This window comes from Sylvia atricapilla, chromosome 6 (genome assembly GCF_009819655.1).
Source record: "Sylvia atricapilla isolate bSylAtr1 chromosome 6, bSylAtr1.pri, whole genome shotgun sequence".
Lineage (NCBI taxonomy): Eukaryota > Metazoa > Chordata > Aves > Passeriformes > Sylviidae > Sylvia > Sylvia atricapilla.
In genome coordinates, this window is record NC_089145.1 from 18,705,538 (window position 1) to 18,720,316 (window position 14,779).

The window sequence follows — 14,779 nt, forward strand, 5'->3', positions numbered from 1 at the left end:
ACTCAAAAGATCACAACCTTCCATCTCTTTGCTGGCACTGCTGCTAAGCAGTCTGAGAATCTTCTCACTCTCCTCACAGAGAGTTAGTGCCACAGAGATAAACTCTACTGAATGCCTAAAAGAAAACCCTTCAACACCAACAAAAAACTCATGTACAGAAAGCTGATGTACTGAATCCCTGGGCTACTTCAGCTAACCAAAGCACAGGTTTTGTAAACAAGAACAAAGGGAAAACAGTGTTAGCAATTCCTGCAGCCAAAACCCTTTTCTATTGCCTTTTGGGCATTCAGAATACCGACTTCATAATCTGCTTGAGGAAGTCAGTTTCTCAAGAACAAGCAGTATGGCCATAGCAAGTCAAATTCATTCCAACTTCAAAAAGTACTGAAAGCTGTATCAGAAACATGAGTAAATAAACCACAATTCAACACACCTCACCTCCCACCCCCATCTTCCAGCTTGACAAACCAGCCAAAATACACTGGACTAGTCACCCTAATTTCTGTGGGGCAAAGACCAGTCCTGTGACTCTTCTCATTGTTCATTTATTAGAAACACTTTTTGAAAACAGATTAATCTAGTACAACAGCTCCATAAAGGCTGCTTAGGAGGTCTTGTTGACACCAATATTCTCATCAATGGCCAAGCTCAAATACCAATAAAATATCACAGCAAGTAAGCAGCTTGTCAGCAGTACACTGGTTTCCTCAAAGTCTACAGAAGCCACAGAACATGGCTGTATTCTTGAGCTGGCCATTATTCACACTTAGGAGCAGAACAATGTGAGCAGCCTAATCTGGAGTAATGTAGGAACACATTTATTAATCAAGCAGGAAATATAAAGAAGTCATCAAGTAATCAAGTGGCATTTGCCACTGCAGTAACAGCCTGATGTACAGAAGATCTGGGCACAGGTAATGTGATAAGAGAGAACCCCAACTTCATCAGATCTCTTTGCCATGGAGCCCTGTACCACACTTCACAACTGTGTATTTCCTTAAGAATAATCCATGCTTGTAGTGGGACACCAGAAAAAGGTGACACAGAGTTTTCTGAGAACAGCCACAGGAAAGTATTAAATGCATGCATCTAAAAGCACAAGCTGCACCTTTGATATGCAACAATGAGGGATTCCAGATCTGAAATTTTTTACTGGTGTCTTGAAAATAAAACTGTTTTAGTGGGTACTTGTATTTAGGAAACCTACCGGTCCAAACCCTCCACCAGAGGATAACATCTCCGGGTTCTTCTTCAGATCAATGTATTGCTGTGGTGTCTGACTTGTTGACAGCCTCCAAGGTTCTGACAAAACCTTTATTAGATATGAAAGAGATGCAAACAAGTAGAAAATATTGTTTAAGAATATGCAGCATTCTCAAAAAAAAAGTCAAGAAAACAAGTGTTATAACAAGTGTAATATTGCTTTATAAACTGTTAGAAAACACTTTATAAAGCAATATTAAGGATAACTCCCATTTCAACGGAATGAAAAATTAAGAAGCTTAAATGAAACAGTTAAACTTGTCCTGATATGGAAACCATTAACATATGAGGAAGTGATGTCAATTCCTCAAAGAGAATAAAACAGAATTTCAATAGAAATGCTACTTCAAACAAGATTATCTGGTCTACAGCCTTGTAACTTACACACAAAAGGTCTTGTTTTAGCAAGACCATTATTAGTCATATTCAAATCCCAGGAAGATCCTACATCAATTTAGAAGCTTGTAAAATCTCTTAACAGCACATCTTGACAGTTTGTGGAAAACACAGAAAGTTGTTTTATTCTTGCCATATTTAGGAGAGCAAGCAGACAAGCGTGAGCAGCTTAATTTTGAGGCAAGGTGGAACACATCTTTTACCAATCAGAAAAAAATCAACAAGTGCAGTGTAATTATTTTTTTAAAATCTAGTTTAACTATAACTTGACAAAGTAATAAACAATGACATTAATGCCATATACAACTCCTTTAACTCTTAGTAACTTGAAAGGAATTCAATTTCTCAGTTTCACAAGAAAGTTCTCAGAGAAAACACACAGCCTCTGCTGTACTCCCTTAAAAACACAAAAAACCCATAAGCAAAAAAATTTTTTTTCAATACTGACTATATATTTCTTGCAAATTTAAGTAACATTTATTATGCTAAAAGACTCACTGAAAGCATTCAATAAATAAGTCAATCAATAAATGTATACATAAAGGAAAACGAAACTAACTTAACTTATCAGCAGATGTTAAACAGCACTGGCTGAAATTTTACCTTTTTTCTTAGGAAAACTGGAATTGTACAAGTGTGCTGAGCAGATACCACAGAACACTAACTAACCAAAGGACTATTCATGGTAATGAAGAGTTCCCAATAAAAGTCACCTACTTCCTTGAGGAAAGGAGAATCTACAGCGAGGTACTTGGACACGACGTAGAGGCAGAAGAGGTGGCGGTCAATGCCGGCCCCAGTCATGGCAAGGCGATACAAGTGCTGATGTTTGGCAGCTGCCTGCCGAAAGAACTTCAGCGTGTTTTCTCTCTAAGAAATAAAAAAAAAGATTCAGGAAACTCAGTTAAGGGAACTACACTACATTAAGGATGGAGGTGCAGAAACTAAGTCATAGCAATAACTCTCAAGCCTTGAGCACTTAAAGGTCAAGTACAAGACAACCGATCTCAAATAGTATCCTCTGGCTTTTCAACCTCATGGATTTAATTTCAGGTATTAGCAAGTGTCAGCTATTGCCTACTGTAGGCTGCATAATGAAAACTAATTTGTATTTTAAGTGTTATCTAACAATTAAACATGATTACAAGTCAAGTTTACTACATTATTTATAGCTACTATAGATACTGGTCTTAAAGAATTATAGAGAGCAAATGTCAACATGATTTAAGAACTGTCAAAACTATTTTAGAAGCCAAACTGCCAACACTGAAGATACAGAGGCCCATAAATGCTGGTTATCAAAATCAACACATCAGAAGTTCCTTCCTGTGAATTATTCTTGCATCCCTGTCAGAAAGGAAAGCTTAACTGGTATGAGATTAGACAAATCTATGTCTGAGTTTTACAAGTCACAAAAATTTCACAAGAAATCAGTTTAATGGAGTTTAGAAACAGGTAAATAAGAGTATATTTGGCTAATTCTTTTTTGGTATGGCCCAGAATTTCTGCTTTATTGACAGAAAACGTGGACTATTACCTCATGCTCTTCCGTCCAAAAAAAAAAAGCATCACTCTAAATGCTGAAAAACTATTTGGGGACTTACATGGTTATCTCGTGGTAACTGATTGCCTTATGAATTATGACAGAATCACAGGTTGACTGGGTTGGAAGGTATCTGTAAGATCATCTCATTCCAACCTCCCTGTCATGGTAGGGACATCTTCCACTAGACTAGATTGCTCAGAGCTCCACCCAGCCTGGCCTTGAATATTGCCAGGGATGGGGTATCCACAGCTTTTCTGGGCAACCTATCCCAGTGCCTCAGCACACTCACAGCAAAGAATTTATTCCTAATCCCCAATCCAAACCTGTTCTCCCAGTTGTACAAGGCACCAAACTCACGTTTTCGGTTGGGTCCTCCATGGCTTGAACAAAGCGACAGGACTCCACAGTGCACGAGCGAACCGTTTCCGTCCTGCCTTCCCGGAACAGGCGGGTCATGGACGCTTCATACGTTAAAGAAAACTTTCCCATGTCCTTGAAACAGGGAAAAAATAAGAACTTTAAGGTTTAGGGAGACTTGGCCCCTCTTTCTTAATCAACAGTCCAAGCTAAGCACACAGGCTATGAATCACTCCACAAATAAAATCCAACATTTAAGTTTTCAGTAGCCCACCATTAGCCCACTTACCTGAAGATAATAAAGGCAAAAATAAGATTAGCAGCAGGACTTGATAAACAGTAACAGAACTACCAGACTAGCAAGGACTGTTCTCTGCATTTCATATTCAACTTGCTTCAGTTTATAAAAGAAGCTGAATGTTGCTACACTGGTCTTTTCTGACAGCACATTACAGAAGAAAACACAGGCAAGCATTTCTGTTAATCCTCTTAGGGAGTGTCCATGACTACAGCATCCCGTGTGACTCAAATCTAAAAGGTAAATTTAACATTGTTTAGATTATAAACAAAGCTACTAGACATTCCATGTCTTCTTTCTAGTCCAAAGTGCCTAGGGATCGGCCAACTAAGCAGAAGAGAAAAAATTAGGAGTGTATCAATATGTGAACTATTGCAGAATTGATTTCTAGCTAAAAATCTGCTTAAGGTTTGTATCAATTTGCATTGAAAGTCATTAGCAACCTTGTACAACCAGTGCAAGATCACACAGTCACATGTTTTAGTCACAACCCCATTACACCCAACTTAATGAGGTTCTGTAAGCCAGAAACAGTCTGTTCTTACCCGATAGTGAGCAAGCTGCAGGGCAAGTTGCACAAAGGCATCAGGGCTGGTTTTCACTTTCTTTATTAGTCCTTTCCCAAAAGTATCAAAATAAAATGAACAGAAGTCCACATCATCTGCCAGAGCTACAGCAGTACTCAGAGACTTCTCAATCACTTCTTGGCACTTAAACAAACAAACAAACACACACCTGTATGTATACAAACATGCATTCATGGCATTTGAGAGAACTACTGACAAAGTACAAGTATTTTTAACTGATAAACAGGAAATGCTTGCCTTTAGGCATGCCAGGAACATCATTACCTAAATGATTTCCCTTTAGAGAAAGAAGAGAAGCTATCTTTGCTAGAAAGTTAAAATTCAAAAGCTAATAAAATTTTTCCCATCCAAAAATAACTCTTAAAAAACCCACCAGCATTAAAACTGTTCAGATCAGGAAAATATAAACGAATGGGCTAGTTACAGAAAGGCAATAGTAGTGTGGCTTCCAAGCTTCCACACACGCTTAATTAGATACATCACCAACCATTAGCTTTTAATTCAAAACTAAAATCCAAATAGGTGATGGCACTTTTTCTAGAAATTCAGGCAAAAAACCCCTTTAAAAATCAAACGTTATTAGGCACGTATACAGAACTATGAACACACAAAAAAGACAGCTATTCTAAAGGAACTATTAGACAAGAGTATTTGTTGTGACTACAGTAATGAAACCCCAGCAAGTAAGTTTATTTTAATACAGTCATTATTTAAAAGAGCTGGCCACTTATCTTTGACATACTACCAACCAAGAAAGATTCTAGTAAAATGCTGGCATTTCCCAGTCAGAATTTTTAAAGATTGATATTAAAATCCCCAGAAGTAAACTAAGCAATGGCTACACATAAAGGACACAACCTACATGACTCAAAGGAATTTAAAGCTGATTGATAGGGTTATCAATAATCACATAAATGATTTGACCACTGGGGAAAAGAGAAGTTTCTTCCTCATACCACTAAATCTTATGTACTTACTTCTTCTGGAATTTCCCACTGCAGTTTGGTAGGAATAGGAATATTTGGATTGGTATCTCCTCTGCAATGTCCATCTACAGAATAGCCCAGTTCAAGATACTCAGTTGCCATCACATTCTGCAAAAAACGATACTTCTTCAGAATTGCAACACATTACTTACTGCCGCAGAATTAGGATTTCATTGTGAAAGCAATATAACCCATTTTCACTACACAGTGAAAGAAAATATACAGTCCCTTTCCAAATAGTGAAAACAACTGGAAGTGAAGCCCCCACTTTTACAAGAACACCAGATGTGAACGAAACACTTATTCAATTACAGTGGTGCATCTTGTTAGATGCTACTGATTTAACCAAAAATTTTTCAATTCAAAACCCACCTCAAACTAAGCAGAAGTAAAAAACTAAACTCAGTCTCAGATTTCACAACCTTCATTCAATTTAGATTCTAGAGAATTTCTTCAAGTTTGTTATTTGTCAAAACTTATTCATCAAGGAATAACTTATTGCAGAGTAAGTAAGTTCAAATCTCTGCAAGAACTCAATTATTTTTGTAAGATTTGTATCCCTTTCAAAACTGCAGTTTATTTTGCATGTGCACTAGAGCTCTTGGGTGAGAAAGAACAATGATTCCAAGATGAACAACACAAGTCCAACAGACATAAAAGGCCCTGTCTTACAAGGTATCAAGCATCCTCAATGCTAACAAAAAAGTCCAGAAACAACAAACCCACATAAAAACACAAAGAATTACCAAAAGATTTGAATTTGCTTAATATGGGAAAAAAAAAAGCTTGATGATTTCTAATCTCTTACTTTAATTATCTCTTCATTTTTTGATTTCACTTAATGATCAGAACATGACAACTATGAAATAAAGCTCAGTCCATTCTATTCTAAAAATAAGACAATCTTTAAAGAGCTAACAACAGATAACTTTCTAGAAAATTAAATCTTGTTCCAGTCATCTTAATTCTTAGCAGAAAATGTATCAACTAATATTAAGCACAGTTATATGAGTTAAGCATATAATATCATTCATTAAAAGCAAAAAAAGTACCCCTCTTTCACTGAGAGAGTCTACAATGCATTGTCATGTCACTCTCAGTTTGGCCTTTTTTTCTTCCCTGGGTGGGGAATGCAATTTTTTTTTTTTTTTTTGGTACACATGGAAATATTTCTATAATAAAACACTTCTATAACAAAAATTGGAAATTACTTGGGAGACCAGTTAGACCCAAGACCCATTTGCACAAATACATACAAAATCAAAATTAACTAATATTTAAAAAATAGTTTTAATTGAGTCATGTAACTGTGTGTAGGCTTAAGCTTCAAAACAAAAAAGGAAAAAAATCAAATAGGATTTCAAAAATTAAACTAAGCATGTGATGAACAGACATGACAAAGTGAATTCATTGTATTCATTGCAAATAAATACAAGAGATAATGTCAACAGCATATCAGTCTTCATCTCGGCAAACAATGCTGAGACAAAAAGTTAAACTGTGTACAATTTTTCAAATTTTGAAATTAAGCATAGGAGTTTTATAGCACAAGAAAGCTTAAGAGCTTTAGGAGCATGTAGATATGAAAATGCAATGCCGTTATTAAAGAGGCAATAATCTGTGGATTTAAAACATTAAGGTTCGATGGGGAGCTGTATCACTTTGCAGAAAAGGCATTTAAGCTCAGTAAAATGCTGTCCTTCAAAAAATAGCAGCTTCTTAAGCAAGGGTTTGAGATCTTTTTCAAATTCTACAGTTGCTGTAGACATAGGCCCCTAGTCACTCATCAGCAACGTGAATGGAAGGGATTGAAAGCAGCTGCTGACCTTCAGGGCTGCTTTGAGACTGTATCACATTTTCTTCTGCGTGAGCTCTTTGTACCAAACACCTACCTCCCACAGGTGTCCAACAATAGGAGCATCTGCCCAGGAGTGCTCTGCATTCAGACCCATTTTGCCATTTTTGAATATTATAAGAGTGAATGTCTTATCAAACCACCTACAAAAGAAATCAAGACTTCTTTTTGGTTTTGTGTATTTCAAAAGCGTTTTTGTACTGTAACTTCCTCTCTCTCTAAAATTCACATTCGAATGCACTGAATTTATCCATTTTTATTTAAGAACATTCAAATAAATAGACAGAAATTTGAAACTCATGAAGTTCAACAAGGCTAACTACAAGGCTCTGCACCTGGGTCAAGACAACGCCCAGTATCAAGAGACTGAAGGATGAATGGATTTAGCAGCCCTGCAAAGAAGGTGTACTTGCAGCCCAGAAAGCCAACCATGCCCTGGGCTGCTAAAGCAGCAGTGTGGCCAGAAGGGTGAGGGAGGGAATTCTGCCTCTTGACTCCACTCTGGTAAGATCCCATCTAGAGAGCTGCGTCCAGCTCTGGGGTGCTCAGCACAAGAAGGACATGGAACTGTTAGACTGGGTCAGAGGAGAGTCATGAAAATGGCAAGAGTGCTGGAATACTTTTCCAGTGAAGAAAGGGTTGGGCTGGTTGCTCAGTCTGGAGAAGGCTCTGGGAACACCTTCTTGCAGCCTTTCAATACATGAAGAGGGCTTATAAGAAAAGCTGAGAAAGACTTTTTGTCATGGTTCATAGTGACAGGGCACAAGGCAACAGATATAAACTGAAAGAGGGTAAATTTAGATGTGCTATAATGGAGAAATATTTTTTCCAGTGGGCTGGTGAGACACTGAAGCATTGCCCAGGGAAGATGTGGATGCCTTGTCATTGCAAATGTCCAAGGTCAGGTTGGACCGAGCTTTGTGCAATCTGATGTAGAGAAACTTGTCCCTTTCTGTTGCAAAGAGGGTTGGAACTAGATGAAGGTCCCTTCTAACCCAAACCCTTCTGTGATTCTGTGGAATTTAACTTAAAAGTCATCATTAATTCATACGCATTGGCCAAATTCTAAAAAAAGGAAGGCGTTTTCCAAGGCATCAATACCTCACCTGTCATAACACCTGCCATGGATCAGTGATTTGGCATATGCATCCAGTGATCTCACCGGGTCTTCCTTCTTGTACCCCTGCTCAAAGTCATCCAATGTCACAAAAAATGCCGCTTTTTCAACGGCATCTAAGGACTGTTTGTTCTTCCCACAGCTAAAATAAGCCTGTCGAGCCTTAGCCCATGGTACTCTGCAAAAAAAAAAAATTGGTTTATAGCCAGATTACATAAATTTGTCAATGTTTGATTACCTTTAAAATCACTATGAGACATTCCTCCTACGTCTGTGGAATTTTACACAACTACTTTCCTTGCATTTAAACTATGAGAGCTGTGAAAAGCTCTGACAATACTTCTACAGCGGAAGCCTCAGAACCAATTCAACTCATCATCATGAGGTGCAAAACTTCATCCTCAGAAACTCAACATTTCTGCACATGCAATACCTACAGCATAGATCACCTACAACTAAAACGAAACAAAATAAAGTCTCTATTTTAAGGAAGAAGAGAAGAGTAAAAATAATAATCCACATATAGGAACTGCAACTGCAAAATTTTTTTAACTCCACACAACTACAAGTGACTGAAGCACTGTTACACAACATCATTATACAAAATCAATTATACAACTGACCGCAGACTACTTTAAAATTCTAAAGCCAATATTCAATGATTATGTTATGCAATGATTTCTAAACACTAAACTTATTTAAAAAGTAATAATCATCATACCTATCTCCTGCAGTAAGAGCTGCAAGTTTCTCTTCACCAGGCTGAGGTTCTGAATTATCATCAAGAATTCTCTGTATTTGCTGTTCAATTTCTCGGGGCCTCAACAATCTGCCATCATGGTACAGCCACACTTTGAAGTAACGGCCCTTGTGATACACAACAATGTGTTTGCTGTCTTTCACATGCTGGAGAGTATCTAGAATTGCAATCACTTATGTGAACACAAAGCTGAAGTCTCAAAACACTAATGCACTAAATGACACAGACACCCATTGCATGCACTGAAAGTTATTTCAGCACCCCATGTTATTTCATCATAAAGATTCCTGCATGAAACAGCCAAATACCCAGATCTGGCAATCATTTGCACATATAGCATCACCAGTTTCCACACTGGAGGCCACTATCAAGCAACTAAATCTTTATTTCTCTATCTGAAAAATGAGCACTAGTTGTGTAGTCTGGTGAAGCAGTCAGCAAAGAACACCTAGATGAGTATCAGGAAAGGTATTTTTACATCATTTGCATTCAGGTGCTAGACAACTCACGGAAAGTCTTAAGAAACTCAAAATTTATACCATCAGCTTTTGTTGATGTTTTTCCTGGCAGATGTAGAGTGAATATTCTATATATGGCCAAAACGTGTAATGTTATGTGAAGCAAAACTAGGCCACATTTTTTTCCTCCTTTTACTATCCCCATGGCTTAACTGGGATAAGCCTAAATTTAGTCATGAAGGCATTGTATCAAACCACAGGTGAAGTCATTCACTCCATAGCATGTTTTGTCAAAAATCATGACTATTTAACAACTGCTCAAGTGACAGGATCCAGTGTCCATCAAGATTTTACCACCAATTAGTATGAAGACAACTTTTTTTTTCATTAGGAACTATAATATACATAAAGTAATTGAAATCAGAGGACAAGGAGTCAAGCTGCTCATGAGAATGTTTAAAAAAATGCTAAAATGTTTTTGGAACTCACTTAGACATATACAGAATGACACAATTGTTTTTCCTTTAGAAAAACAGAAACAAAGAAAAATGGAAAAAGTATAATAGGAAATGTGAAAAGCTTAGGAGGAAAATATGGTAATTATTATATCGAGTGTAGTTTAATTTGAAAGACTTTAAACAGGAGTAACTGAGGAGAGCCACTAAGATATACAGGATGTATTTTAATCATGTGCTAGTTAGAATGAGCTACTTCTACACTTCTGTGCAAAATTCATTTTAGACTGAAAGAAAACCAAATCTGAGGCTAAATGCAAACTGTTTATACTTTTTATTTTACTGATAACAGGGAAGGGGCAAGGGTTACACTCTCAGTACTTGAAGTATTGCAGTATTCTAAACAGTAGCTCATAGACTAAAGCTGTCCAATAGATATTTAAAAACCTGCTTGTCTATTTAAGCTCCTGAATATGACACAGAGTAATGACACGAGGGATGTCCTTGCCCTCACTTTGCACATAAAGCCATCTGAGGCATAGCTGGAAAAAAATTCCTCAACAATCTAGTGAAGGTCAGCAGCAGAACTGAGAGCAGAGTCCTTATCTGACATGTGCACCTACTGCTTTATCCACTACCCAATGCCACTTGTCCCCCTTATCCAACTTCTTACAGCACAGCAAACGCCAGCCCTCCAGCAGGGAAGAGCGGGCAGATCCCTGCGCCTGTTTCGAAGCTCTTTGTTTTGAATTCCGTAGTTGAGTGGGAGTAAGAAGTCTGAAGGCAGTTTGAAGCATTAAAGTGAGTTACAGGCCTCACAGAAAGTAAAAGAAAAACCCATCCTGTCTTCAAGCAGCAGCCCATACGAGCTCCCAAAGGAGGTGACTCAACAGTAACTCTTGCTTGTATTTCACTGTGATGCTGCCACAATGATGCACTATTGGGTAAACATGTGAAATCAGTTCTAAGAGGCTCTTCAGCACATGACACGATCAGAGAAGCCTAGATAGAGCTTAAGCTTTTGTAGGAAAACACAAGAGCACATGTTTCCACCAAAATCTGTTGTGAAGTTCTCAGAGACTAGGAAAATGAACAGCAATGTTTTCTTCCACTTGCTGATTAGAAATGGTAAGTTCTTCTAGATGCAATCTGACTTCATTTATAGTGACAAAACTTAGGAAAAATAAATTAAGGAAAAATAAAATAAAATTAAAAGATGCCACTTTTAATATTAAGACCTCAAAAATCATCTTGAACTTGGGAAAATAAAAGTAAAGGTTATTTATAAATAAAAAAACAGGGCAGACAATATTATCTTTAAGTTGGTTTTTAATTTAAGTAAAGGAGAAAAATCACTAAAAAAAGCTTCAAAATTCCCCTAAAATGAAAAACATCTAGGCTCTACAAAAACTCTACAATCCATTACATCTTGAGTCTTAAAACACAGTATTGATGTACACTTGTGCCAGTCAGATCCTTATCTGGAAAACCAGATTTTTAGTAGAAAAGACACCAAGCCCTGAATTCCATGAAGGTGTTTACTCTTCTTGGCTGGCCTTGCTTACCTGATTCCTCTCCTGGGATACGGGAAGTATTGAACATCCTTTCCCACTGAGCTGAGCAGAGTGGAACAGTAGATCCCATCAGAAGAATCTGTGAAGCAAACGTACATTAAAATGCAATTTTGCACATACACAATTAGAAAATTAAAAAGCAAAGAAAAAAACCCCCAAGATCTGGTTAAACAAAGGCTTCAGAATAGTAAGATTTATAACACATTAATGCAGCGTTGAGTTTTTTCCTCCCTGTTCATGGTCTTTCCTTTAACTACATGTGAATATTCATACACATTCCAGAAACCCTATTTTTTCCCCTTCTATCAAAAGCTCACCCTTCAGGAGGGAAGCCTGAAGCTAGCTAACACCTGAAATCCAAGGAGTTCTCCATGGCTCGTCTGGATGCAAAACTTACACCTGTAGCATGCATTACCCTTTAATTCATTCTTTTAAGCAATTTATGGGTGTGTAGAACAAAAGTTCACATTTCTCAGACTTGTAGTTCCACACAATGAATCACATCCCTTCAAAGATCCTGAAAAAAACCTACTTAATCGTTTCCACAGGATTTGTTTACTACAATACACAGCCATTGGATAGTACAGAAACTCAAATAGGAATTGCCTATCTTTGCTACCTAGAAATTAGTGCAATACAGGATTTTATCATCATCTTAAGCTCCTGCTGGCACGCTCGTCCTGTCAAGTGGCCTCCAGACCTTTATCGCAACCATCCTGTATTGTATCCATACAATCCTGTGTTTTTGACAGTTGGTTAGTTTCTGTCCATGTGCAATTCAAATGATTGCCAAGATAATTTGGACCACAAAAATTCACAACAATAAGACATTCCTCTCCCATTCAGAAAACTGGTCAGCTTCTCACAGGTTGTGCTGGAAAAAGATCAAAAGCCATTTAAACTGATATACATACTGGCTTGATTTCTTGCCTGTCCAGTTTTTTCTGATAGAGCAGGATGGCATGGATAACATTACCAGCTCTAGCTGCCTGCAGGGTTGTGGGACATAAAGAAAGGAAGTCCTGCAAAGTAGATAGGAATTGTAAGTTAATGATTACCAGGCTACATTAAAAAGAAACAAACCTGATAGTACTTCTCACCCATGTTCTTAGAAGTTTATTCTGCACAATGTAGAAAAAGGCTTTAAAATTTATGAAGCGGACAAGTGCAGTGAACTGATGAAGTTTTCCTTCAGCAGTCACAATCTCCTTACACATTATTAATCATTTGTATAGAAAAGACAGTGCTATATAAAATTTGATCCAAGCCAATCATATTTCTTTTTTCCTTTTTATTTTCAGTCTTTTACAATTTTACTTCTTGTATGTACGTTTGCTAGTATGAGTGCACGCCTCCTTCAGCTGTGTTACCCATGAAGTTTCACATGGACCTTTTGGAAGATTGCTTTTTACAGTATGGAAAAAACTGTTTAAGTCATTACTGCACGAGTTTGCCAAAATGGCAGCTGTGTTAGGGTTGTTAAGAACTGTGTACTTGAAGTACTTCAAGTATGTGACATATTTGAAGGTATCTGTAGACACTGGCTGCAGATTATACAAGAAGGAAGAAAAACAAAGGTTGCATCCTCAGTGGCAATGGATTTCTAAACAGAAAGACCCCATGAAGTAAGATCCCTGCCAGAAACATTACAGTGCTTGGCACATAAGATATTCACAGGATTTACCTACCATTGCAAAATAGTTACTATTAACCATAATTGGTCCACGCCCTCTAAGGTAGATATATTCTTCCCACCAATCACTAACCTGCAGCAGGAAGGAAAAACAAAGTCAGTAAAATCTCGTCATTTCCACAATTTGTCTTCCATGTTGATGGCTCCACAAGACAACATTCCATGCAGAAGTGGGAAGGAAACTGCTAGTTTGCCTCCTTACTTCAAAAAGGCAATATCCCCTGCCCTGCTAATTTCTTAATCAGACTTCAGGGAAAACAGGGAAAAAAAGGGTGAGAGAACTAAATTAAATTCAGCTATATGTCTCTGATAAGGTTTCAAAGAAGTCACGATCTCCGCGTGATATTTAAAATGTATCAGATCTCCTGAAGGCATTACAGCCTTTGCCAGGACAGATTAGGCTGCCTGGGTACAGGTATGTTAGATAAGGAATTAACATTACAGTTATCACTATGCTGTTGAGGGTTGGATTGATTTTTGGTACGAAAAAAAGAAAAAAAGAAAAGATATACCAACAGCTCAATTGATACAGTTCTTTATTTTTCTTATATATGCCTTAGCTGCTCTGTATTAAAAGAATTGTTCTAAATCACTCTTCTAAGCTACCTGGATATCTAGGCCCATTATTGAGTTATCAAGCTCAACAAGCAAATTAACAAACCCCAAAAGCAATCCTAACAACAAAATTCTCCAGAATAACAAAATGCAAAATAAGGATTCACTTTTTCAAGTTTCATTCATCTTTGCTCACCACGCTGTTTACCAAATCACACAAATTATTTACATGCAAAATCATACATATTTTAAAAAAATATTAAGTCGCTCCAATTTCCTTCTTTTACATTTAAGAAATAATGGAATTTAAGCCAAAAAGAACACCAGGGAACAAGTAATGCAATTTGAACAACCGAGCCTGCTATTTATCTACTTACATAATTGGTGGCCCACCAGGATTTTAGCTTCAAATACCACTGAAGCCTTGGTCCCAAATTAAATGCAAAATCTTTGGCAAGACCTTCCATTTGTTTGAACTTTTCATCATCCATAAGTGGTCGAACTGACTCCAGATACTAGAACACAACAAAAGAATCAGCATCAGTACAGCAACTGATACATAGCTTCTCAGCATTCCTACATAAAGCCCTTTAAGAGTAAACAAATATTATCCAGTCTCAAACCACAAGGCTGCAAATACCATGTTTGTAAAATAAGAGTATATGCTCTTCAAAACATCTGCTGCAAACTTCAAAAAATAAAATACTTTTTCAGACATTTGTCAGCAAAACACAAGTGGATGAGGTAACTTTTCTAAAGATTTTCCACTCCAAAGGGTAAGACATGCTGCTTCTTCAGTAGCAGACAGATGTTATTTTTTTCTCCTCGAAAAATTAAACCCTCAGTTTCTGTGACATATTGTCATATTTACACACTTTG

The 14,779-nt window shown here is 37.3% G+C and overlaps 2 protein-coding genes across 3 annotated transcripts in view; both read right to left on the bottom strand.

The window, feature by feature from the left end:
- Positions 1-14,779, bottom strand: part of APIP (APAF1 interacting protein) — a 529,312-nt gene that overhangs the window by 339,555 nt on the left and 174,978 nt on the right. The window lies entirely within an intron of this gene.
- CPT1A (carnitine palmitoyltransferase 1A) overlaps positions 1-14,779 on the bottom strand; it is a 38,894-nt gene that overhangs the window by 5,312 nt on the left and 18,803 nt on the right. For both annotated transcript variants that reach the window (XM_066321003.1, XM_066321004.1), the window contains 12 exons: positions 14,278-14,415; positions 13,341-13,418; positions 12,567-12,674; positions 11,644-11,731; positions 9,127-9,322; positions 8,395-8,583; positions 7,326-7,431; positions 5,425-5,541; positions 4,406-4,570; positions 3,563-3,697; positions 2,377-2,529; positions 1,208-1,312 (listed from right to left, as the gene is read on the bottom strand). In XM_066321003.1, coding sequence (XP_066177100.1) covers positions 1,208-1,312; positions 2,377-2,529; positions 3,563-3,697; positions 4,406-4,570; positions 5,425-5,541; positions 7,326-7,431; positions 8,395-8,583; positions 9,127-9,322; positions 11,644-11,731; positions 12,567-12,674; positions 13,341-13,418; positions 14,278-14,415 — 1,578 coding nt within the window. The remainder of the gene's footprint in view (positions 1-1,207; positions 1,313-2,376; positions 2,530-3,562; positions 3,698-4,405; positions 4,571-5,424; positions 5,542-7,325; positions 7,432-8,394; positions 8,584-9,126; positions 9,323-11,643; positions 11,732-12,566; positions 12,675-13,340; positions 13,419-14,277; positions 14,416-14,779) is intronic.